Consider the following 27,170-nt stretch of genomic DNA (forward strand, 5'->3'; position numbering starts at 1 on the left):
TCATTTGTAAAGATGTCCATGAAGGATCTGTGTTGGGTCCATGTCCGTCTTTTTTGCATTCTGTGTTTCATCTGTATTCCACATACACTGCTAGGCTGATAATTAATTTCCATAGCATTTCCTAGCAACGATCCATGAAAACCACAGACCAAACACAGATGGCATTCATGTTGTGTCTGTGCTTTTCAGAGCTGTAGGCTATAATATGCATGAGGGATCCCTAATAACTGACAAAAATAGGGCGTGCTTCAGTGAAAAACCACTGATGTTTAGAGATCAGACAGCCCACGTCTGCGATTCACTCACATATGAAAGAGCCATTAATATATAACACACTGTTTGCACAGTTTTGGTTAAACTGGTACACTGTAATTATTATTACTATGATTATTTTCAAAAAAGTTAATAGACTCTCTGTTGCTTTCAGTGTTTCGGCCTGCTTGGGGTTAATGGCGCTGGTAAGACTACTACATTTAAGATGCTCACTGGAGATACTGATGTGACTGCTGGAGAAGCCTTCCTGAAGGGACACAGGTGAGGTTCTGGTTACACAGGTAGCCCAGCATAGTGGTAGCTGAAATGTATGGCCCACATCTACTAATGTTATTGCTCCTAGATTGTGTTGTGAATTGTGGCAAAATAAGGCCCAGTTTGGCCCATCTTGGTTTAGATAATGTATTTGTTCTTAGCCGGACAGGGTGAGTGGCTTAAGTGAAAAGGGCAGGACATTATGCACCAAAATTGCTCCACAATTTCGAAATTGTTGTAAAGTAAGCCAACTAGTAGATGGTATACAGTGAGTCAAAAGGGTCTAGCCATACCAAAATCATCCAGCATGAGGCATTGTGATAAATCTGATGCATGTCTAGGCAGCCTAGGTCATCTACAGGATTAGTAAATTTGCCCCTTTGTGTATAATATTCATTTATAGGAGTAATCGGTTAAAGTGTCACTGGTGTTCTAACAATTACATTTTGTGAGATGTTAATCAAAAGAGTCAGCTTCTGTCAGATGGGACACCTATTTATCCTCTTCCCAACACATTGTATCTATACAATGTATGTTCAGGAGCAAACCTCACTCCATGCGAGGCGGGTGTTGGTTGTGTTATCCACCTGCAGTGACTGGGATTGGAAATAACTCTGGTCCGGGTCATTCAGTCCCTCAGATGTCACAGCACTGAACGGTTCGATAGAGGGAGGGGGCTCCCTATATCCACCAATCGAGCACTCCGTGAATCAATTGCGGGGTGCCAGTTGATTGTTATGACAGACTGGTTTACTAGAATGCTGGTAAAATCGCTATAAGGGTACTTTCACACTTGCGGCAGGACGGATCCGACATGCTGTTCACCATGTCTGGTCCGCCCTGCGGCTATTTCGCCGTGCCGCCGCTCCGTCCCCATTGACTATAATGGGGACGGGGGTAGAGCTCCGGCGCAGCACGGCGAAAGCCGCCGGTCTAAAAAGCCTGACATGCAGTAATTTTAGTCCGGCGGCCTTTCGCCGTGCTGCGCCGGAGCTCCGCCCCCGTCCCCATTATAGTCAATGGGGACGGAGCGGCGGCACGGCGAAATAGCCGCAGGACGGATCCGACATGGTGAACAGCATGTCGGATCCGTCCTGCCGCAAGTGTGAAAGTAGCCTAAACTGCAATATATGTTTGATTGCAGGTTCCTAGGTGACTAAAAAAGTTTTTAAACAAAAATGGTTAATTTGTTTTACTTATAGTTTATTTATTTATTTAAACAAAAAATATAAAGAATAAAAAAAAACTGCCTATTCCCATTTCTCTTGATGAATAAAATTAACATAATTGGTATCACCAAATCCAAAAATGGCTGAAATATTAAACCATCATGTTATTTATCACATCATAAAAAAAAAATCACAAAGCTCCAAATTTTAGTTTTTGATCACCTCACCTCTGAAAAACATTGAGTAACAATAAATAATAAATCACAGAAATGCAATATATACTTGCATAAGGGGAAAATGAAAATTATCACTGAACATGAAACCCCTAAAATTTTACTTTTAATAATATTATGGTAAAAGAACCAAACCCCCAAAAAAAATATAAATAAATAAATATATATATACATACATATATACACTATAAAGATAAAGTAGATAGGTTTTGTCACCTGGAAGTGGGGTCTCCCCTATCTGGGTGGGTGCTCTGCCTTCAGGCAGGGACAGCCAGTAGGGACTATTTAGGGAAAGTGCACCTCCCCCCCCCCCCCCCCCCCCCCCCCTTTTTTTCCTGGGTGCTGACCTACAGACCATTAGGTGACAAGTAACTGAGTCCTTCAACATCTGGTGACAAGTAACCGTGAGTTTTACAACAAACCACCTCTGGTTATTTAATTGTATGCTCTAAGCTCTATCAAATGTGCAGGTGTCATGCTGGTTACTGCGCCTTACTGCTTGTTGATGTACAGTATGCACTACACTGACTGTTGTATCTTGAGTGTAGGCATCAGATATTAAGCTATCTACTTTATCTTTATAGTATATATATTTTTTGGTGTTTGGTTCTTTTACCATAATATTATTAAAAGTTAAACAATAAATAGTCATATTTAAAAATGGTATGAATAAAAACTACAGCTCACCTCGCCAAAAACGAGACCTAACAACTCCAGAGATGGAAAATTAAAAAACTGTTATAACACAATTTTTACTGCTTGGTGAACACCATTAAAATGAAACCCCAAAAGACAAAACGATGCTGGAATTGTGATATATTTTTTACGTAATCCACCTCATGCATAATTTTTTTTTCAGCTTTGCAATACATTATAAGGAACCTGTCAGGATAATGTGACTACCGTCACACACAAACAGGGATAGTGTAGCCCTAAAACTTCCCAGACCCACTATCCCTACCTGTACATTCAGGTGCTGGCCTAATATACTGAGCAAGGAACAGCCCTGGCAGAGGGTCCTGACGCTGTTGACCCCAGCGTGCCACATCATTGGCCCAGAGCTTCGATGTCAGAGTGGGCCACCCAGCTGATCTGGTTCCCCAGATCGTAACAGAACTGTAAAGGAAGCCATTTAAACATACTACACATACTAAACAGACCCTCATATTGCTGTGTATTTCAAAAAAAATAATAATGTTGTGGCTCTTGGAAGCCAGGGAGGAAAAAACGGAGTGGATTTGGCTGGAAGGGGTTAAATTTGCGACAAGTGCCACTTTGTCATGTATGGTGTTACTGACATGTCCAGAAATGCTGTAGTGTGAAAACCTAGTTGCAAAATGACCATTATTATGGCTTTGAATTGCAGATGCAGAAAGTAAGACCTTCTAAGAAATTATGTTAATGATATATATTTTTATTTTTACAGTATCTTGTCTGATATTCATGAAGTCCATCAGAATATGGGTTACTGTCCTCAGTTTGATGCCATCAACGAGCTGCTGACAGGCCGGGAGCATCTGGAATTGTATGCCCTTTTGCGTGGGGTGCCTGACAAGGAGGTTTGCAAGGTAAGATTTTTAGTGCTCCGTTTGTAGGACTTAACAGGGTTGTCCCAAGATTTTTAACAAAACATGGCCGTTTTCCTCCAAAACTCTGCCACATCTCTTTATAGGTTGTGTTTATTTCAAGTCGCCACAATTTTCTTTAAAGGAGCATAGCTGCGATACCAGACCCAACTAATGGACAGGAGTTTTGGGAGAAAGCTCATTTCATAACCTTCAATATCCCTTTAACCCCTTCTGGAGCTGCCAGGTTTCTGTTTTAAACAGCAGCGCAGATGTCCTTTAACCCTTTAGATGGCATGGTCATTTGTGACCGTGGCATTTTAGAGGCCTTTTCACAGGAGCGCTTTGTTCCAGGGGCCCAAACAGTTCCCCGTAGGTAAATTGGGGTAGTTATTCATTCATTGTAGTAGCCTCCAGCCTGCTATGGCTCCACTGGAAAAATTTAAACTCCTATAGGCTGCAAAAGGCATTGCAGTCTACGGGAGAAGCAATCTGAGGATTGCAAGTTTAAGTCCCCTAGGGGAATTAAAAAAAAAAAAAAAAGTGTAAAGAAAAGTTTTTACAAATATAAAAAAAAATATATAAACATTGAATCACCCCCTTTTCCCATATTAAAAATACAAAAGGCATACCTTATGTTTAGAAATGCCAGTCTCTGTAGTACCACATGTGAACTCCAAGTTGGCCTGTGTGTGCTGATTTTGGTTCTTTGTTCTGGCAGCTGTTACCTTTTAAACCCAGGAACCATGCTACTGGCAGCCGGGGTCATCTCATCTTTCTCAAATGTCTCTAATCTCTAGTGGTATGCTGTCAGTGCGAATAAGAACCGCTTTACAATCCGTTTCTAAATCGCTTTGCCATCTTGTAACTCCACGGTTAAAAGACTCGCCACAGCATAATTTACTGGAAATTATATTGTTCAGCTTCTAATAATTTTAGTTGGTTATAATGAGATGTAGCTTCATGAATGTGCAGTACGTACATGTAAGAAGTAAAGCCTGTTTTATAGGATGTAAGTATGCCTTGACAGACAAGATTCTCTGTTTTCATAACGAATGGCATTTGTTTGATTTGAAGGAAACCTGTCGGGTTGAACATTGTCTTTGAGCTGAGGGCAGATTGTTATAGAGCAGGAGGAGCTGAGCAGATTGATATATAGTGTTACAGGAAAAGATTCAGTAAAACCTGTAATGTACCTCTTTGGGCTTTGAAGTCCAGGAGGAGGTCCTATCAGTGGCTAACAGATATCTCTGTATACACAGCCATAGAGGGCAGGCTGTCAGTCACTGATAGGACCGTCTCCTGGACTTCAAAGCCCAGAGTGAGCAGGAATTTAAATGTATAAATGACAAGTTTTACTCAATATTTTCCTAATAAAAGTATTTCTGCTCAGCTTCTCCTGCTCTATAACATGGTGCTGGTAGCTTACATTGCATTATTGTGCTGAGTTTTCCTTTAAATTCTCAAAGTACCTGTTTCATTATTAAGAGTAGTGATGAGTGAGCTTCAGATCCTAGATTCAAAGTTGCTTCTCTCAAAACTTCTGATTAATGCTATACAGAGATCCGGAGATAACTTCGGTATTTGACTTTTAAAGTGGAAAACTGGTACCTCTGAACCGAAGCAAAGTTTGCATCCAAGTTTTAAAGTGGTTTTCCACTATCAATAAAATATCGAATTGTCACGAGACTTTGCGAATAACTAACTTCGTCCCATCGGGGCCCATACATTTTAATGCTGTTTGGAGACGGATCTCTGTACAGCATTAATCTGAAGTTTTGAGCAAAGTGACTTTGGATCTAGGATCTGAAGCGCGCTTCGCTCATCACTAATTAGGAGTAATACTTTGTCTTCCAGTGCACCAGCAGTGGAAAGTTGACAGTGTTTTTGTTCTTTGTTAGGTTGCTGAATGGGCTGTGCGGAAGCTAGGCTTAGTGAAATACTCAGACAAATGCGCAGGATCCTACAGTGGAGGAAACAGGCGTAAATTGTCTACAGCTATTGCCTTAATAGGAGGACCGCCTGTAGTATTTCTGGTAAGATACCACACACCACTGTGCTTATTTCTCTGTATACCTTTGCAGCCTATAAATATCATTTACAACATGCTAATTATAGAATGGCTGCCATACTCTGAAAGGGTTTATGCTTGATGTCAATAGTAATTTCAGAGCATCTCAAAAGGGATTTTATCTTTAAAAAAAATAGGATGAACCAACCACAGGAATGGATCCTAAAGCAAGGCGCTTCTTATGGAACTGTGCCCTGAGCGTTATTAAAGAAGGAAGATCCGTTGTGTTAACTTCACACAGGTTAGTGTTACTTCTTAGAATACATTTCAGGAAAGTGTGGTGAAGAAGAATTAGAACTTGAAGTCTTGTGCATTTCTATAGTGGTCCTGTCCAGTTATTGAATAGGAGCTGGCAGGAGATAGGCACGTATTTAAGTAGAGCTAATGAAATCCATCTATAGTTGTACTCAATAGGAGCTCGACTTGAGGAACCCCGTGTGCAATTTGAACAAATTCTGTTTATTAACTCTGTATTGTCTCTTGTCTTGTACAGTATGGAAGAATGTGAAGCTCTCTGCACAAGAATGGCTATAATGGTCAATGGCAGATTCAGATGCCTGGGGAGCGTACAGCATCTAAAGAATAAGTAATTCACATTTCAATTTTTTTTTTCACTTAATGGCATTGCTTATATTAGCATATATTATTTAATTGGTCCAGTATGTATGCATTCATGCTATAATTATCTTCTTTTTTTTTTTTCTACAATTGTCTCAAGACACTAGGCAGACATACATTGGATTTCTGAGATTTATGTTCTTTCATATAAACTAAGGCTAGCAGTACCATGAATAATCTTTTATAATACATATAAATGTTAGGAAATCAAGCTGCAGCAGAGAACTCTGGCAGGCTGTTCCAGAAGAGAACAGCCTGCCAGAATTCTCTGGATTTGGCATTGCCAGATACTACCCCATTGACTATAATGGGGACCAGCAGAGATCTGGCTACTTCCTGGCAAATAAGCTGAGAATCGGGTGGACAAAAACTGCTGCATGCAGCTTTTTGTCCAACGGACCTGTCGGAACACCCAGCCACAGTTGCGAATGTAGCCTTACACTGTTTTCTCTGATTTTAGTAAGTTACATGTAGACTGAAAAATTAGTCATTGATTTGTTCTGCTCAACAGGTTTGGTGATGGGTATACCATCATAGTGAGAATAACCGGATCAAACCCTGATTTGAAGCCTGTGGAGGACTTTTTCAACCATGCTTTCCCAGGGAGCGTTTTAAAAGAGAAACATAGAGGAATGCTGCAGTACCAGCTGTGCTCTTCACAGTCCTCCTTGGCCAGGATCTTCAGCATCCTTTCCAAGAACAAGAAAAGACTTCACATTGAAGATTATTCAGTCTCTCAGACCACTCTTGACCAAGTACGTGTTTATCAAATATACAATAGTTCTTATAATGGGTCATCCTGCAATTTATCGTATGGCATAAATTATTAGCTTGAAATTGTATGCCTTCTGCATTCAAAAACTTTTCTTTTGTTCCTTTTGGCCTATATGGTGGACGTGTGGCTGTTAGGTTGTTGTCCAACTTATTTTAAAAAATTCTTTTAAGACAGCATTGTTGTAAAACTGTAAAAGAACATATATTCCCCATCCTGCCACTATGATCCTCCTCCTCACAGCCATGACACCATATTCTTGGCTGGGGTGATGTGTGCCTGTGTAAACCATACACTGCTGCAACCAATCACTGGCATGTGTGGTATATGGCACTATTCTTCTGCAGCCAGTGATTGGCTGTAGCAGTCACATGAGGTATATGGGCATATCATCGCCTGATATAAAACGCAAAAAGCATGGGTGTGAGGTTTAGAGCTGCAGTGCTGGTAGTAGCGGGGTGGTTGAAATAGGTAAGCATTTGTATATTATTCTCTGGCACATACAGTAGTTTCTTTCTAAAATCGGGGACCTGTACAAGCAACACATTTTCATTGATCTGTTAACAACCCTTTCAGAAACCGCCAGTGTATTCAGGACTTGCCCGAGAGGTCCAAATAGGAATTCCCTCTTCTGGACAGTGCGCAGAGCAGTTATTTCTCATGCAGACTTCAGGGACACATTCTGAAAGGAAGCCATGGATTGATACTTGGGGGTCTGGGCACTAGAATAAAGTGGCAGAAGTGCTTAGCTATATAGACATGTCAGAAGTTCTCTTTTTAAATAACAAGAACAGTTTAAGGCCAGTCTCAAATGAGCAAGTTTGTTGCAGGAAACCGTAACGTGATTTATCACTGAATTATAATGGTTTATAATTCTTTGTGTTCCTGCCTGACATCGGCAGTAATGAAATGAACTCGCATAATGCCATCAGTACATTTCATTACAGCTGATGTCTGGCAGGGGCACACAGCATCATAAATCATTACAATGCTGTGGTGAGACTGGCCTAATGGAACTCCAGATGGAGATAGCAGCTACAAAGGGAAAGCCATACTGTAACACTGGTTACAGTGTGGGCAAGGAACACACACAAGTATGTATAATGCTGAGTTTACACTATAATATACTTATATTTTTATTGACAAGTCGATGTGTCATAATATTCAAAAATGAACATGAAGCCTTCTCTATCCTCTCTAGGTGTTTGTTAATTTTGCCAAGGACCAAAGTGATGATGATCTTTTGAAGGACTTGTCATTACACAAAAACCAGACTGTAGTAGATATGTCCGTCCTGACATCTTTTCTTCAGGATGAGAAGGTAAAAGAAAGCTACGTGTGACAAGCCAAACAGGAGACATCTGGAGGATTTATATGAAAAGCCTTCCTTGGATGGACATAAATGCCAGGGAATCAGGACTCTAGGACCGAAGCAGGGAGGCATCATATACTGGACAACTAGAGCTACCACTCAATGCAATGCAAATCAATGCAATGACAGACACATTTCCATAACGGAGGCAGCGCCTCTTGTGTTGCCTTGTTGTACTGTATGCAAGTAAAAGACTTGAACATAGATGCCAACAGTATGACAATGTGAATCTCTAGTGTTGGACCCACTGTTCCAAAGTGGGTTTGAAACAATAGCTATTACGTACAATATAAATTTTTGTATTTGTTATTGTATTCTTTTCCAGGATCGCAACAATCTTACCACTGACAAATCATTACTAGTAACTATTTATTAATGGGTTGGGCTTTTACATGTGTGTCAGAAGATCCAGACATGGTTTGCCCAGAAGGACTAGCTTTAATACCTTTGTGATGTTCTAAGTGGTTCAGGTTATTTTGATGTTACCGTTTAAGCTACCGTGGGTACATTTTGTACGTGCTTTGAAGCACAGCTTATCATTTTGTAGTGACTTCCATTAGCGGTCAGATAACAGCAATATGGACGTAGAAACAAGCGGCAGTTCAAACCAGGCCAGTGAGAAGCCATTGCATCCAGCATTTATATATGTGCCAGAAATCACATCAGCGTTTTAGATCAGTCGAAGGGGATCCTAGCTCACAAAGTATCATGCATGGATGCAGTGCACGGTACCAGTTGTACTACAGGCTGTCCAGCTTTTCTAAATTTCTTTTGGTAGCATTGTTACATGTGTCCTGTGGTGTTATTTTTGCATTTTACGATTGTCTTTAGCTCTGTTTGTATTCTTTTTGAACCTCAAGTAACATTTTGGTTTCCTCTGTCTAATTTCTACTCAGACTGCAAAGCCAAAACTTTAATTTTAGGATAATTCTGTTGTCCTAAGGTTTTGTGGCTCACATTCTCCCAAAAACTAAACCAGTGCACTCCAGGATAACGGGACTCCAGTGCATTTTAATTCATGCCCAGTTAGTTGAGGTGATGTGTAGTTTAATTTCCCTAGCTATGAAGAGGGTGGTTAAAAGATGGAAATAATGCTATGACACAAAAATGCACCTCAGAAAAATCTATTTTCTATACAAGCAAACTACAGTTTTTTTTATTGACATGACCCTTTACATTTATTTGTATATTGATTACTTTCTGTGTGTGACAGGAACATACTATGGCTATTACCTTTGTACCAGAGTTTTTTTTAAAGAGGCTTGTTCAAACACTTATTTTTTTTTTCTTCAGAACAAAACAGAGCCTTGCCAAAATATACTTTTTTATGTGGTCAAACTGGTTCACTGCCACATTTAATCTTTTGCTCAGTTAGAAGAAAATGTAGTGGAACAGTGACATTCAGGTGGAGCAGAACTAGGTTTGACCTAGATGTCCTATTATGAAGTCCTTTAGTGATTTTTACATAGGACTTCAGGCAAACCTCTGCAGAAAAGTATTACCGGGCACAAACAACATTGCTTATAAAGTTGTTCATATACAAACTTGGCCCTGCTACATGTATACTGTAATAGCTTGGTCCATCAGTGCCACCATGGAACATAGTACTTGTTACTCTTATAAATGGAAGCTCATGTAGGGAGTGTTACTGCCGTCATGGACTGTAGATATCTTATACATATATCTAATGGAAAAATTACCACTAAAGTAACATCATGCCAGTAACTAATAAACACACACTTGACAAATATTGTATCCAAGGCGACCTGCTCAAACTGAGTGCCGAATGTGTGGTTTACAGGTACCCCCTGCCCAGGGCATTAGTAAAATTAGTAGCTTGTATATGTTATTAATATAAGTTTTACACAAGCAGAAAAGCGCTAGTGCTTCCTGTAGTAATTATTCACGGTATAAAAAAAAAAAATATATATATATATATATATATATCTGGAAACATTACGTATGCTGCTGGCGGTCACTGTTAACATTCTTAGCATTTTCACATAGTAATATGCAAAAATGCTATTATAAAATGTTAGATGAAAAGCCCCCACATACGCACACAATAACTTAGAACAGGGAAAGCTGCTTTGATTCGGTGGTAACAAGAAAGACAATGAGAAGCTATTGTTGCAGTGCGTGTCCTGTGAATCAGCCTTCCTGACTTTATAGAACAAGCTTATCATACATATCAATGCAATTTTGTGTGGTCTTTATCGCAGTCTATGCAAGAAGTTTTATTCCTGCACCTTTTCTGTGTTACACAAAGTGTGATATATTTTTTTCTTTTCAACACTGGCTACTTTCACACTAAACGTTTCCGTTACAATAATACAACCGCATGCATCCGCCATGAACGGATCCGGTTGTATTATGTCTTTTTATAGCCATGACGGATCTGTCTTTAACACCATTGAAAGTCAATGGGGGACGGATCCGTTTTCTATTGTCAGAGAAAACTGATCCGTCCCCATTGACTTACACTGTGTGCCAGGACGGACAGCAAAACGCTGCAGGCATCGTTTTGGTGTCCGCCGGCAAAGCGGAATGCTGACTGATCGGAGGCAAACTGATGCATTCTGAGCGGATCCTTTTCCATTCAGAATGCTTTAGGGCAAAACCGTTTTGGACCGCTTGTGAGAGCCCTGAACGGATCTCACAAACAGGAAGCCAAAATGCTAGTGTGAAAGTAGACTTACTAGAGGCCACGGACAATAAAGAAAATGTCAGGATACCATAAGTAACAAGTCAAAAAATTGTAAGCTTGTATTGCGTGCCTATATTATGTAATGGGTATAGTGCCAACCAAGTTAGTGATACCATACTGGTTCACTGTACCAGATTACTACAACATATTCTGCACATACACATTTGTTTGTGCCAGTGTGACGGTGCATATTTGTTATCATCTGTGCCTGTGGTTTGCATTTACTGGAACATTTAACCAATTCCTGGAAAGACTAAGACTCAGGTCTAACAGTTTGGGCAAGTTTCTCCAGCTTTTTGTTAAAATGAGCATTTTTAAAAAGGACAAGAATTCACAAATAGATCATTTTTCTTATTTTGTGAATTAACTTGGTTTTCAGAAATCATGTGCCACACAGTTCTCCATTCTGGTGGGCTCAAAAAGACCACGAGTGGTGAGTGAGCTTTCCATGTGTACGCATATTTGTGTAGCTCCTAATCATAATACATTTCTCCCATGTGATGTGATGTTTTACATTGTGTTTCATTATTTGTGGTCCCTCATTCCAAGCACTTTAAGCTGTTTTTAATGGGATCTATTTTTGCACTGGAATAGCCATTAACATTACAAAAAAATAAAAATAAAAGGTTTTTTACAATATATTAGTTTTTAAGTTAAATCCTTCTGTTGAAATTTCCATGACTGAAAACTATTTGTATTATTAACTGTTTAAGTATTAAAAAAAAAAAAAAGTTAAAAAGTATAGACTTAGATCTATGTTAATTGCCTTGTATTGTCACGTAAAATAAAATTAAAGAGTGACGCCCAAGTTATGGGTTTTGCCTTTTGTTCCATGTTGTACGGCTCACTTAAACCTTTGTTCCAGTTTTGAAAAACGCTTCAGTAAAATGTTCCCATTGTGGCTATTCATTAGGGCATAATTTAGGCTATGTTTAGATGTAGGAGAAATTTTCCATTCTCATTTGTCAGGTTGTGTTCACATCACTTTTTGTCTTATGTTTAACTTATACAAAAACGTATGCCATATAGTGGCATCCATCACCATAGAGTTCCATTGTAAAAAAAAAAAAGAAAATGTAAAATATATATATACAGTATACATTTTACAAGAAAATTTAGACTAGCATATTCATAGTCACAGGTGTACAGGCGTGGCCAAAGGTTTTGAGAATTACATAAATATTGGAAATTGGAAAAGTTGCTGCTTAAGTTTTTATAATCGCAATTTGCATATACTCCAGAATGTTATGAAGAGTGATCAGATGAATTGCATAGTCCTTCTTTGCCATTAAAAAATTAACTTCATCCCCAAAAAACTTTCCACTGCATTTCATTGCTGTCATTAAAGGACCTGCTGAGATCATTTCAGTAATCGTCTTGTTAACTCAGGTGAGAATGTTGACGAGCACAAGGCTGGAGATCATTATGTCAGGCTGATTGGGTTAAAATGGCAGACTTGACATGTTAAAAGGAGGGTGATGCTTGAAATCATTGTTCTTCCATTGTTAACCATGGTGACCTGCAAAGAAACGCGTGCAGCCATCATTGCGTTGCATAAAAATGGCTTCACAGGCAAGGATATTGTGGTTACTTAGATTGCACCTCAATCAACAATTTATAGGATCATCAAGAACTTCAAGGAAAGAGGTTCAATTCTTGTTAAGAAGGCTTCAGGGCATCCAAGAAAGTCCAGCAAGCGCCCGGATCGTCTCCTAAAGAGGATTCAGCTGCGGGATCGGAGTGCCACCAGTGCAGAGCTTGCTCAGGAATGGCAGCAGGCAGGTCTGAGCACATCTGCACGCACAGTGAGGCGAAGACTTTTGGAAGATGGCCTGGTGTCAAGAAGGGCAGCAAAGAAGCCACTTCTCTCCAAAAAAAAACATCAGGGACAGATTGATCTTCTGCAGAAAGTATGGTGAATGGACTGCTGAGGACTGGGGCAAAGTCATATTCTCTGATGAAGCCTCTTTCCGATTGTTTGGGGCATCTGGAAAAAGGCTTGTCCGGAGAAGAAAAGGTGAGCGCTACCATCAGTCCTGTGTCATGCCAACAGTAAAGCATCCGGAGACCATTCATGTGTGGGGTTGCTTCTCATCCAAGGGAGTGGGCTCACTCACAATTTTGCCCAAAAACACAGCCATGAATAAAGAATGGTACCAAAACACCCTCCAACAGCAACTTCTTCCAACAATCCAACAACAGTTTGGGGAAGAACAATGCATTTTCCAGCACGATGGAGCACCGTGCCATAAGGCAAAAGTGATAACTAAGTGGCTCAGGGACCAAAACGTTGACATTTTGGGTCCATGGCCTGGAAACTCCCCAGATCTTAATCCCATTGAGAACTTGTGGTCAATCCTCAAGAGGCGGGTGGACAAACAAAAACCCACTAATTCTGACAAACTCCAAGAAGTGATTATGAAAGAATGGGTTGCTATCAGTCAGGAATTGGCCCAGAAATTGATTGAGAGCATGCCCAGTCGAATTGCAGAGGTCCTGAAAAAGAAGGGCCAACACTGCAAATACTGACTCTTTGCATAAATGTCAAGTAATTGTCGATAAAAAGCCTTTGAAACGTATGAAGTGCTTGTAATTATATTTCACTACATCACAGAAACAACTGAAACAAAGATCTAAAAGCAGTTTAGCAGCAAACTTTGTGAAAACTAATATTTGTGTCATTCTCAAAACTTTTGGCCACGACTGTACAGTCGTGGCCAAAAGTTTTGAGAATGACACAAATATTAGTTTTCACAAAGTTTGCTGCTGTTTCTGTGATGTAGTGAAATATAATTACACGCACTTCATACGTTTCAAAGGCTTTTATCGACAATTACATGACCTTTATGCAAAGAGTCAGTATTTGCAGTGTTGGCCCTTCTTTTTCAGGACCTCTGCAATTCGACTGGGCATGCTCTCAATCAACTTCTGGGCCAATTCCTGACTGATAGCAACCCATTCTTTCATAATCACTTCTTTGGAGTTTTTCAGAATTAGTGGGTTTTTGTTTGTCCACCCGCCTCTTGAGGATTGACCACAAGTTCTCAATGGGATTAAGATCTGGGGAGTTTCCAGGCCATGGACCCAAAATGTCAACGTTTTGGTCCCTGAGCCACTTAGTTATCACTTTTGCCTTATGGCACGGTGCTCCATCGTGCTGGAAAATGCATGGTTCTTCACCAAACTGTTGTTGGATTGTTGGAAGAAGTTGCTGTTGGAGGGTGTTTTGGTACCATTCTTTATTCATGGCTGTGTTTTGGGGCAAAATTGTGAGTGAGCCCACTCCCTTGGATGAGAAGCAACCCCACACATGAATGGTCTCCGGATGCTTTACTGTTGGCATGACACAGGACTGATGGTAGCGCTCACCTTTTCTTCTCCGGACAAGCCTTTTTCCAGATGCCCCAAACAATCGGAAAGAGGCTTCATCGGAGAATATGACTTTGCCCCAGTCCTCAGCAGTCCATTCACCATATTTTCTGCAGAAGATCAATCTGTCCCTGATGTTTTTTTTTTGAGAGAAGTGGCTTCTTTGCTGCCCTTGACACCAGGCCATCTTCCAAAAGTCTTCGCCTCACTGTGCGTGCAGATGCGCTCACACCTGCCTGCTGCCATTCCTGAGCAAGCTCTGCACTGGTGGCACTCCGATCCCGCAGCTGAATCCTCTTAAGGAGACGATCCTGGCGCTTGCTGGACTTTCTTGGACGCCCTGAAGCCTTCTTAACAAGAATTGAAGTTCTTGATGATCCTATAAATTGTTGATTGAGGTGCAATCTTAGTAGCCACAATATCCTTGCCTGTGAAGCCATTTTTATGCAACGCAATGATGGCTGCACGTGTTTCTTTGCAGGTCACCATGGTTAACAATGGAAGAACAATGATTTCAAGCATCACCCTCCTTTTAACAGGTCAAGTCTGCCATTTTAACCCAATCAGCCTGACATAATGATCTCCAGCCTTGTGCTCGTCAACATTCTCACCTGAGTTAACAAGATGATTACTGAAATGATCTCAGCAGGTCCTTTAATGACAGCAATGAAATGCAGTGGAAAGTTTTTTTTGGGATTAAGTTAATTTTCATGGCAAAGAAGGACTATGCAATTCATCTGATCACTCTTCATAACATTCTGGAGTATATGCAAATTGCTATTATAAAAACTTAAGCAGCAACTTTTCCAATATTTATGTAATTCTCAAAACTTTTGGCCACGACTGTATATAATTATATAGTATATACATTAATGTATATATAATTTTTTTTTTACTGAACAGGATGGAAAAGTATAGTGTACTACGCTTTTGTATCATAGTAGCATAATACATAAGGCTGAAAAAAGACATTTGTCCATCCAGTTCGGCATGTCATCCTGCAAGTTGATCCAGAGGAAAGCAAAAAAAAAAAAAACTGTGGTAGAAGCCAATTTTACACACTTTACGTGAATAAAAAATTCCTTCCCGTCTCCAATCAGAATAACTCCCTGGATCAACGACCCCTCTCTAGTAGCTATAGCCTGTAATATTATAACACTCCAGAAATACATACAGGCCCCTCTTGAATTCATTTATTGTACTCGCCATCACCACCCCCTCAGGCAGAGAGTTCCATAGTCTCACTGCTCTTACTGTAAAGAATCCTCTTCTATGTTTGTGTACAAACCTTTTTTCCTCTAGATGCAGAGGATGTTCCCTCGTCACAGTCCTGGGGATAAATAGATGATGGGATAGATCTCTGTACTGCCCCCTGATATATTTATACATAGTAATTCGGACTCCCCTCAGTCGTCTTTTTTTCTAAAGTGAATAACCCTAATTTTGATAATCTTTCAGGGTACTGTAGTTGCCTCATTCCAGTTATTACTTTAGTTGCCCTCCTCTGGACCCTCTCCAGCTCTGCTATGTCTGCCTTGTTCACAGGAGCCCAGAACTGTACACAGTACTCCATGTGTGGTCTGACTAGCGATTTGTAAAGTGGTAGGACTATGTTCTCATCACGGGCATCTATGCCCCTTTTGATGCAACCCATTATCTTATTGGCCTTGGCAGCAGCTGCCTGACACTGGTTTTTGCAGCTTATTAAAATTCCTAGATCCTTTTCCATGTCAGTGTTACCGAGTGTTTTACCATTTAGTATGTATGGGTGATTTGCATTATTCCTTCCCATGTGCATAACCTTACATTTATCAGTGTTAAACCTCATCTGCCACTTATCTGCCCAAGCCTCCAATCTATCCAGATCCCTCTGTAGTAGTATACTGTCCTCTTCAGTGTTAATTACTTTACACAGTTTAGTGTCATCTGCGAAAATTGATATTTTACTATTCAAGCCTTCTACAAGGCGGCTCAGTGGTTAGCACTGTTGCCTTGCAGCGCTGGGGTCCTAGGTTCGAATCCGACCAAGGGCAACATCTGCATGGAGTTTGTATGTTCTCCCCATGTTTGCGTGGGTTTCCTCCGGGTTCTCTGGTTTCCTCCCACACTCCAAAGACATACTTACAGCGCATCGAGGCCCGAAGGGTAAGACTGTGTGTACACAAGACTATACGTCATCATCATCATCATATATTGAAGAGAATAGGGCCCAATACTGACCCCTGAGGTACCCCACTAGTGACAGTGACCCAATCTGAGTGTGTACCACTAATAACCACCCTCTGTTTTCTATCACTCAGCCAGTTACTTACCCACATACAGACATTTTCTCCCAGTCCGAGCATTCTCATTTTATATACTGACCTTTTATGTGGTACAGTGTCAAATGCTTTGGAGAAGTCCAGATATACGACATCCATTGATTCGCCACTGTCAAGTCTAGAACTTGCCACCTCATAGAAAAAATCTTAAAGAATTACATATATTAAGTGTCCATATACGTGAGTTTTTAACCTGTAGTGGACCCTTTTTAAAAGAATCGCTTTTATTAGTTTTATTTAAAAAAGCATAAGTATAGACACCCTATGATAACTGGATATCCAAAACAAATAATAGGACAAGATGTTGCCCAGCTACCACCGTGAATTGGTGGTAGCTGGGCAACATCTTGTCCTATTATTTGTTTTGGATATCCAGTTATCATAGGGTGTCTATACTTATGCTTTTTTAAATAAAACTAATAAAAGCGATTCTTTTAAAAAGGGTCCACCTCATAGAAACTAATTAAATTAGTTTGACCTGACCGATCTTGCATAAAGCCATGCTGATATGGCGTTATTTGCTTATTTCTGTTGGGATCCTCTAAGATGGCATCTCTCAGAAAACCTTCTAACAGTTTACCCACAACAGATGTTAAACTTACCGGCCTATAGTTTCCGGGGTCTGTTTTTGGACCCTTTTTGAATATTGGCACCACATTTGCTATGCGCCAGTCCTGTGGGACATTCCCTGTCAGTACAGAGTCCGCAAATATCAGAAATAAGGGTCTGGCTATGACATAGGATATGGGGGTGTATGCCATCCGGTCCTGGCGATTTGTCTATTTTAATCTTTTTAAGTCGCTGTTGTACTTCTTCCTGGGTCAGACAGGATACTTTTAATGGGGAATTTATTTTTACATTCAGCATTTCATCTGACAGTTTATTTTCCTCAGTGAATACATTGGAGAAAAAAATATTTAACAGCTTTGCTTTCCCCTCGTCGCTCTCTGCGACTCCCCCCTCATTACTCTTTAAAGGGCTGACACCTTCAGATTTATACTTTTTAACATTTATCCTTTTTTTTTTTTTTTTTTTTTTTTTTAAAAACATGTAAGGCAAAAAACATAAGAACCCAGCCTTACATATGGATTTGCAATTAAAAACAATAATCAACAAGTCTGGAATAAGGTAGGCATGCGCCACACATTTTATTGGTTCTTGTAAATCCCCAGTCATTGGCATTTTACAGGGATTTCTTAGGATAAGGACATATGTGGGACAAATGCTGCAGATTTTCCACAACAGAAGTGCATGCAGAAAATCAGCAGCATTTCCAGTAGCAGTTAAAGGGATTTTCCAGGATTTTAATATTGATGACCTATCCTCAGGATAGGTCATAACTATCAGATCAGTGAGGGTCTGACACCTGGCACCCCCGCCAATCAGCTGGTTGAAGGGTAGGCCATGCTCAGTGAGCGCAGCCTTCCCTTCATTGTTTACCTGCTCGCCATTTCCATATGGCAGTAGTGAGCAGGTATAATTACAAGCCATCCCATGGAGACTCGGAGAGCGGCCTTCTCTTCAACCGGCTGATCCCGGTCCCGGGTGTCAGACCCTCGTAAATCTGATATTAAAGAGCTATCAATATTAAAATCCTGGAAAACCCCTTTAAGTAGAAGAGATTTCCACTGTGTGGACATTTTTTACAACAAAATCGACACATAACTTGACATGTGATACAGATTTTGATTCCGCAGCATGTAACTTTACGTGGCAGATAACTGTTGTGGATGTACCCTTACAGACTTTTATTTACCGGTATTTATCTAGAATTCATAACAAATCCCCCCTGTCTGAACATAGCTGTGGGCTCCCTGATGAAGTCAGATATCAGCAACTTAGTCAGTGCCCCAAATTTCACACAAGTGATAAAAATATGATGGTGGTGGTCTGAAATCAAGGTTATCAAAAAGAGACCAAAGACCCTGGGCTGTGTGTACCCGTGGCAAAGACCATCATGGCAATGGGTCATGCTAGTTTTACTCTTAAAAATTTGCCTCTCTTAGGCCACACACACACACGACTTTTCTTTGACACATGTCACACAGCAGTTTTCAGAACCATTGCAGTCTATGGGGCATGGCTGTGAAGGATCTGTGCTCAGCGTGATGTCACGACTCGATCATACTAGAAACATAGCACAGGTCCTTCACAACCATGAGGAGCAACTGACTCTGTACATGCAAGTGGATGAGGCGAGTGTTTTTTTTTTTTTGTTGTTGCTAAAAACAAACATTACAGCTGGGGGCCACTATGGGGGACATTATGTATACTGAGGGCACTACAGCGGCTGACATTTTATAAAAAAAAAAAAAGCCAATGAAATTCATCCATTTTGAACGGCCATGGAAAATGGATGCATAACAGACAGACAGAAAATGGATGCACAAATGGTTAAAAAATGGCCATGAAAAACTGACTGGGACATTTATACTATTGTGGAGTTAAAAAAAGTCCCAGGTTATGGCGCGCAGCATGTGTACACTATAATTTGCGACTTCTTTAGCTTCTCAGCACTTTTCTGCAATGCCAAGGAAAAGGGGGCATGGCTTTGCACCACACGCCGCATTTACAGAAAATAGAGGAAGTTATAGCCGAAGTCTACGCCTGCTTGTAGGTGGCATAGACTTCAGATTCTGGCGCAGGCAGGACAGAGCTATGCCTGATTTGTTAAGAGGCTTCTGCCTCCTAAGGCTACTTTCACACTAGCGTTTGGAGCGGGTCCGTCTGATGTTTCATCAGACGGATCCGCTCCTATAATACAGACGTTTGCATCCGTTCAGAACGGATCCGTCTGCATTATAGCTTAGAAAAATTTCTAAGTGTGAAAGTAGCCTGAACGGATCCGTTCAGACTTTACATTGAAAGTCAATGGGGGACGGATCCGTTTGAAGATTGAGCCATATAGTGTCATCTTCAAACGGATCCGTCCCCATTGACTTACATTGTAAGTCTGGACGGATCCGCTTGCCTCCGCACGGCCAGGCGGACACCCGAACGCTGCAAGCTGCGTTCAGGTGTCCGCCTGCTGAGCGGAGCGGAGGCTGAACGCCGCCAGACTGATGCATTCTGAGCGGATCCGCGTCCACTCAGAATGCATTAGGGCTGGACGGATGCGTTCGGGGCCGCTTGTGAGCCCCTTCAAACGGAGCTCACAAGCGGAGCCCCGAACGCAAGTGTGAAAGTAGCCTTAATCAGGTGCATCTCACGCCAGTGCAGGGAGATCAAGCCTGGTGAATAGAGGCGGCTGTTTTTTTTCACTGTCATGTACATGTAGCCTTACTTTTATTTTATACAGAAAGTGGTTTCTGGGCTAAGCAATTTCTGAAAATTCTGCTTTTCTGCTCCCTCTTTGCCAAGTTCTCAAACTATTCACAAAAACTATCCAATTTTCTGTGTTACCTAATCTTTTTCATACAGAAATGTCTTCACACAGTTACCACAAGTAAAGAAGTGAACTTCATGCAGAAATGTATTTAAAATATCCACAAAGCAGTAAGATCTTCTTTCCCTTGTAGCTTGAAAAAGGTAATGTTAGCGTGAAGTGAAGAGTCTATTGATGTGTAGAATGGCGGAATTTACTTCAATGGGGAAAATGGAGCTGGCACCAGAAGTACGTTTCTCTGCGAGTCGAGGAATCTCACACTTTCTCTTACTGAAAAAAAAAGGCAGAATAAGTTTTTCAGCATGTATGGAATAAAACACTAGATTCCAGCTCTGAATAATGTAGCTGCTCTTGAACAGAGGAAAGATAGAGTCTAAGGGCCCTTTCACACAACTGTATTGCAGTCCGCAATTTTTTTTTTTTACCTGTCACAGACTATTGATACATTTGTCTTACAAGTAAAATGACGTCACAATTTACTCCAAAATAAAAACAAAACCAGTTTGATAAATCTGGACCACAGTGTCTTAAAAAGCAGTTGATTAAATGAGTCTAGGGGAGGTAGCCATGTATTAGAGCTCATTCACACAACCGTGTGTGCACCATCTGTATGAATTCTGTATTGCGGTGTGGACCCATTGACTTTAATGGGTCTGCGATCCACAATATTCGGCAAAAGAAAAGACATGTCGGTGCGGAGGATCGCAGACCCATGAGCTCTAATACATGGCTACCTCCCCTAGACTCATTTAATCAACTGCTTTTTAAGACACTGTGGTCCAGATTTATCAAACTGGTTTTGTTTTTATTTTGGAGTAAATTGTGACGTCATTTTACTTGTAAGACAAATGTATCAATAGTCTGTGACAGGTAAAAAAAAAAATTTGTGCCTTCAGTAATCCAGCTGTTTGTGGGCATTCCTATAGAGCATGTTGCTTTTTGACTGTTGCTTAGGTAAACTCAGGGATGGACATACAATATGTGCCCCAGTTTTAACTGTATACAACACTTCTGCATGTAGACACACCGTGTATCCTAATGGATGTGTCTCATGTCTATGAATACAGTAAGCGAGTAAGGCTACTTTCACACTAGCGTTTTTTGCGGATCCGTCATTGATCTGCAAAAAACGATTCCGTTACAATAATACAACGGCATGCATCCATCATGAACGGATCCGGTTGTATTATGTCCTCTATAGCCATGACGGATCCGTCTTGAACACCATTGAAAGTTAATGGGGAACGGATCCCTTTTCTATTGTGCCAGAGAAAACGGATCCGTCCCCATTGCCTTACACTGTGTGCCAGGACGGATCCGTTTGGCTCCGCTTTGTCAGGCGGACAGCAAAACTCTGCATTTTGCTGTCCGCCTCCAAAGCGGAATGGAGACTGATCGGAGGCAAACTGACAGAGTTTATCTACTACAGTGCCTACAAAAATCAACAGGAATATTCTGCTGAGGAGAGATAGCTTTTATGCCCCTCAGATTTTTGAAAATATCCCTGAAAGCTAAATGATGAGAAGAATTTGTAGTGATAAAACTGACTACTTAAGGAATATGGAAAAAATGATTGACAAGCTTACAGCTAGAGGGTGCACTAAAGAAATAGTAGAGAAAGTTGGGATGGAAGGGTACCACATGGATCATGACTCCCCGATTGCCCCTAAAGGCATTGCAAGGGAGAAAAAGGGTGGTAAGTTACTATTCACTTCATACAATGCCCATTACAATCTAGATAGGAAGATTATTCTTAAACTGGGGGCTGCTTCAACAAGATCCACAATTCGGGCAGTAGTTTGATGAGAAACCATATTTTGTGTTCAGGAAGGGTAAGTCCCGGGCAAATCAATTAATTATGGCAGACATTTGCCAGGTCACACACCGAGACAGAGGTTTTTGAAGACAGAAAAGAAGAGCAATTTTCCATGTCTTTCTTGTGTTAAAAGGCATCAGTCAGCAGATTTGTACCTATGACACTGGCTGACCTGTTACATGTGCATTTGGCAGCTGAAGACATCTGTGTTGGTCCCATGTTCATATGTGTCCTCATTGCTGAGAAAGAAATAATTATTCTTACCGGTAATTATTTTTTCCAATAGCCTCCACAACGGGTGTCCCCGCCCCCAGGACAGGAAACAACGTAGAAGTGGAAGATTTAAAAGGCCTCCTCCCCCTTACCTATTCAGTCAATAAAAGAGGACACGGAAATGATGCAAGAAAGAATATGTATTAACAACAAAGGATAATTACATCATTATAGCAAACAACAAAAGAGAAATATAACAGGGTGGGAAATCCCAGTGCCGTTGTGGAGGCTATTGGAAAAACCAATTACCGGTAAGAGTAATTATCTTTTTTTCCCCGGCGCCTCCACAACGGCACTAACAGGAGGATTGACAGAGTAAATATGCCTAGGCAGGGACTGCAGCTGAAAGTACTCTGCGACCAAAGGACAAGTCCTGGTTTCTATTAACGTTCAATCTGTAATGGTTAAAGAAAGTCATAGGGCTGGCCCATGTGGCCGCCCTACAAATCTGATCCAACGAGACTGATGCTGCTTCGGCCCATGAGGAGGATACTGCTCTGGTGGAATGAGCCCTAATACCCTCGGGAGGTTGAAGATCCTTCTGTAAATAGGCACATCTGATCATGCTTTTTATCCATCTTGCTATAGTTGGCTTACTGGCCGCACGACCTTTGTTGGGGCCTTGGAACTGGAGAAACAACTGGTCAGAACGTCTGAAGGAGGTAGTGTTGTTGAGGTAGCAAAGTACGCTTCTCACATCCAAGCTGATACCTTTCCTCCTTCTCAGAGGATGGTAAAGGGCAGAAGGAAGGCAGCGAGACTTCCTGCTCGCAATGGAATCTAAAAACAACCTTGGGGAGGAAGGCTGGACAGTCTTAGGATTATACGATCGTCCAGAATTACTAAATATGGAGATTTGCAGGAAAAGGCCTGGATTTCCCTGATTCTTCTAGCAGTTGTTATTGCAGTAAAAAAAACACTGTTTTGAGCGTGAGTAGTTTTAGAGGGATTTCGTCAATTGGTTCAAACGGAGGATACATCAGAACCGAAAGAACTAGGTTGAGATCCCAGGGCGCAGCAGTAGGACGAGATATGGGGACACTTCTCATAGCACCTTTCAGAAAGCGCTTGACCAATGGGGATTCTGACAATTTAATGTCCAAGAATGCACTTAAAGGGCTTCTGTCACCCCACTAAAGTGTTTTGTTTTTTTTTTGGGCTAGTTAAATTAGTTATATTGCGATATATGAAAATATAATGGTGTTACTTACTTTGATCCAGCAGTTTCTTCCAAAAACGAAGTTTTATAATATGTAAATTAGGTCTCTACCAGCAAGTAGGGCGGCTACTTGCTGGTAGCTGCTGCAGAAAACCGCCCCCTCGTCGTGTTGATTGACAGGGCCAGCCGGGATCTCCTCCTCCGGCCAGCCCTGTCGGCATTTCAAAAATCGCGCGCCTGTGTTCATTCGGCGCAGGCGCTCTGAGATGAGGAGGCTCGCCTCCTCAGAACTCCCTCAGTGCGCCTGCGCCGATGACATCACCAAAATAGAAGACGTCATCGGCGCAGGCGCACTGAGGGGGTGCTGAGGACACGAGCCTCCTCATCTAAGAGCGCCTGCGCCGAATGAACACAGGCGCGCGATTTTTGAAATGCCGACAGGGCTGGCCGGAGGAGGAGATCCCAGCTGGCCCTGTCAATCAACACGACGAGGGGGCGGTTTTCTGCAGCAGCTACCAGCAAGTAGCCGCCCTACTTGCTGGTAGAGACCTAATTTACATATTATAAAACTTCGTTTTTGGAAGAAACTGCTGGATCAAAGTAAGTAACACCATTATATTTTCATATATCGCAATATAACTAATTTAACTAGCCCAAAAAAAAATAATCACTTTAGTGGGGTGACAGAAGCCCTTTAAGGCCAAAATCTGTACCTTGAGAGTTGCCGGTGTAAGGCATTTATCAAGTCCTGCCTGAAGAAACTGCAAAATTTGAAGAGTCCCCGGGGAAATTATGTTACCTGAGAAGGACAGAAAGGCATTCCAGGTCTTCAGGTAGATCTTTGACGTTATGGGCTTCCGACTGAGCAGGAGAGTTTTAATCATCGCATCTGAGAGACCTTTTTTCTTTAGGGCCCAGCGTTCAGTCTCCAGGCCGTCAGGCTTAGTTGATTGACACTCGGATGACGCACTGGCCCCTGGTGTAGGAGATCCGGTGTCGATGGGAGAATCCAGAAGGTTCCTGCGGAAAGTCTGAGCAGTAGGGGGGGACCATGACCTTCTTGGCCAGTAGGGGGCTATGAAAATTACCCTGGCCCCCTCCTCCTCCACCTTCATCAGAGCTTTGGGGATCAAACTGAAGGGGGGGAAGGCATAAAGAAGACATCTGGGCCACAGCCTGGACAGAGCATCTACCCACAGTGGTTGATCCCCCTGGGAGAGGAAGCAAAATAGTTTGGTCCGTTTGTTGACCCTTGTGGCAAACGGGTCTAATTCTGGAGTCCCCCACTTGAGGCATAATTGACGAAATACATGAGGATTCAGGGACCATTTTCCTTCTCTTAAGGTTTGGCGACTGAGGAAGTCGGCCAACGTATTGTCCTCCCCTCTGACATGTATAGCTGTTAGTGATGTAAGAATTTTATCTGCCCAGCAGAAGATCAATGTGGCTACTGCCGCTAGGGAGCGACTCCTGGTTTCCCCCTGTTTGTTCAAATAGGCAACTGCTGTAGTGTTGTCCAAAGATACTTTTATACTTTTTGGCGATAAGGGAGTGTGAAGGGAGACAATAACGTTGTAAATGGCCGAGAGTTCTTTTAGATTGGAGGAGGCATGCTCCATATCTGTTGCCCAGGTGCCTTGGACCACTTTTCCGTCTGAATGACCCCCCCCTAACCTGTACTGCTGGCATCCGTAGTCACAATCATCTGTTCCCCTTGCCGCCAGAAAACCCCTGTCTGAAGGTGCTTCCGAATTCTCCACCACATTAAGTATTTTTTTTCTAGGGCAGAGGGGGTGCCGTCCCAGGAGGATAGAAGGAATGCCTGTAGAGTTCTTGTGTAGAACTGGGCCCACCTGACTGACGGGATTGTCGCTGTTAGAAGCCCCAGGATAGTCATGATGTTCCGTATTGATGTTATATTCCGGCTGCAAAACTGGGTAATTTTCAGGAGCAGATCGTTTTGTTTTTCCTGAGGAAGAAATGACATTAATAGATGAGAATCCAGAAGGATTCAAGTCCGATTTTTTGAAATGTATAATTGACCCGAGAGTGGTGAAACACTTCTGGACTTCTGCCAGGTGGGACTGGAGGACTTCCACAGATGGTGAAGCTACCAGGAAATCATCAAGATATGGTACGATCTGAATGCCCCTTAGGTGGTGGGTCTTGGTGACTTCTGCCATTATTTTGGAGAATACCCTTGGAGCTGAAGAGAGCCTGAATGGGAGGGCTTCAAACTGGAAATGAATTTTTAGGAAGACAGCAATTCTGAGGAACCTTTGATGGTTGATGGAAATTGGAACGTGATAATAGGCGTCCTGCAGATCTATGGTCGCCATGAAGCAATCCTGTGGAAGAATATTTATTGTGGATTTTATTGATTCCATCTTGAAGCGTTTGTATATGATGGCTCTGTTTAGACATTTTAAGTTTATTATCAGACGGTATGACCCATTTGGCTTTTGGAGTAAAAAAACGGGAGAATAGAAGCCTTTGCCTTGTTCTTCTTTCGGGACCGGACAAATCATGTTCTTTTGAATTACAGATAAAATCTCTGACTCCAGACAGGCCTGTTTTTCTTTCTGAGGCAGCTTCTTGTTGACCAAGAAGCGGTCCGGAGAAAAGGAACGAAACTCCAACCTCAGGCCTTGTTTTAAGGTGTCTACCACCCACGGAGAGGCTCCTAAATCTTCCCAGATGGAAGCGAAATGCCTTAGTTTGCCCCCCACTTGGCATCTGGCATCATTGCTTTGAGCTTGAGGAGTTCTCAGGGTTGAAAAGAAATCCTCTACCCCTACCTTTAGAGGGCTGCCATCTCTTTGATCCTTCCTTCTTCTTAGGGTCCATTTTGGATCTTTTTTTATTCTGAAAGGAACGCTTCTAATGAAAGTAGCGATTTTCCATTGGAAAACTTTTTTTCTTATCCGCAGCCTTATCCAAGATGTCGTCCAGGGTGGAGCCAAATAATCTGTCACCCTCACATGGGATAGAACATAAACCGTTTTTTGAGCTCGCATTTCCTGACCATGTTCGGAGCCAGATTGCCCTTCTGGTGGCATTAGACAGGGCTGACGATCTGGCGGAGAGTCTGACCAGGTCCGCCGAGGCATTAGCCAGGAAATTGGACGCCAGATGGTCTTCCAGTTGGTTTAGCCAAACTGAAAGCGTTCTCGCTGTGCATGTAGATGCTATACCTGGCCGTAACATTGCTGTGTTCGTTTCCCACGATTTTTTCAACAGGCTTTCACACTTTTTATCCATGGGGTCCCTAAGGAGACCGGTATCCTCTAAGGGCAGAGAGGTTCTCTTTGAGATTCGGGCCACCGGCGCATCCACTTTAGGAGTTTTATCCCATAAGCCTGAGTCGGACTCTGAGAAGGGGTATTTACGTTTAAAGGAGTTGGTGATGGCCGATCTTTTCTCAGGATCCTTCCATTCTCTTGAAATAAGCGCTTTAATATGGTTGTGAATGGGAAAGGTTTTCTTCTTTCTTTCTCCTAACCCCTGGAACATTTGATCCTGTATAGAATGTGGCTCCTTCACCTCCTCAATATTCATACAGTCCTGATCAAAAGTTTAAGACCAAAAAAAATCATATTTTACATTGTTGGATCTTAACAAGGTTCCAAGTAAAGCTTCAACATGCAACAAGAAGAAATGAGAGTGAGACAAAACATTTTTTGAGCATTCAATTAATTGAAAATAACGATTAAAGTGAAACAGGCTGTTTTTCAGCTGATCAAAAGTTTAGGACCACATGCCTTTAAAAGGCCAAATCTGTGCAAAGATGTGGATTCATTGTCATTTTCTGT

The 27,170-nt window shown here is 41.7% G+C and overlaps 2 protein-coding genes and 1 long non-coding RNA gene across 4 annotated transcripts in view; 2 read left to right on the top strand and 1 right to left on the bottom strand.

Moving 5' to 3' along the window:
* The window catches only part of ABCA1 (ATP binding cassette subfamily A member 1), a 111,156-nt gene extending 102,858 nt beyond the window's left edge, over positions 1-8,298 (top strand). For both annotated transcript variants that reach the window (XM_040417212.1, XM_040417213.1), the window contains 7 exons: positions 428-534; positions 3,357-3,498; positions 5,397-5,531; positions 5,704-5,807; positions 6,060-6,152; positions 6,696-6,939; positions 8,158-8,298. In XM_040417212.1, the coding sequence (XP_040273146.1) occupies positions 428-534; positions 3,357-3,498; positions 5,397-5,531; positions 5,704-5,807; positions 6,060-6,152; positions 6,696-6,939; positions 8,158-8,298 (966 nt within the window). The remainder of the gene's footprint in view (positions 1-427; positions 535-3,356; positions 3,499-5,396; positions 5,532-5,703; positions 5,808-6,059; positions 6,153-6,695; positions 6,940-8,157) is intronic.
* A 10,201-nt stretch (positions 8,299-18,499) lies between these two features.
* LOC120989242 lies at positions 18,500-20,321 on the top strand. The gene is made up of 2 exons (XR_005776245.1): positions 18,500-18,940; positions 19,914-20,321. It is a non-coding gene; the product is annotated as an uncharacterized LOC120989242 (long non-coding RNA).
* The window catches only part of LOC120989241 (protein NipSnap homolog 3A-like), a 39,477-nt gene continuing 32,303 nt past the window's right edge, over positions 19,997-27,170 (bottom strand). Inside the window, exon 6 of the mRNA XM_040417214.1 lies at positions 19,997-20,380. Within this exon, the coding sequence (XP_040273148.1) occupies positions 20,304-20,380 (77 nt within the window). The 3' untranslated portion in view covers positions 19,997-20,303. The remainder of the gene's footprint in view (positions 20,381-27,170) is intronic.

The sequence above is a fragment of the Bufo bufo genome, chromosome 2 (genome assembly GCF_905171765.1).
Source record: "Bufo bufo chromosome 2, aBufBuf1.1, whole genome shotgun sequence".
NCBI classification, from domain to species: domain Eukaryota; kingdom Metazoa; phylum Chordata; class Amphibia; order Anura; family Bufonidae; genus Bufo; species Bufo bufo.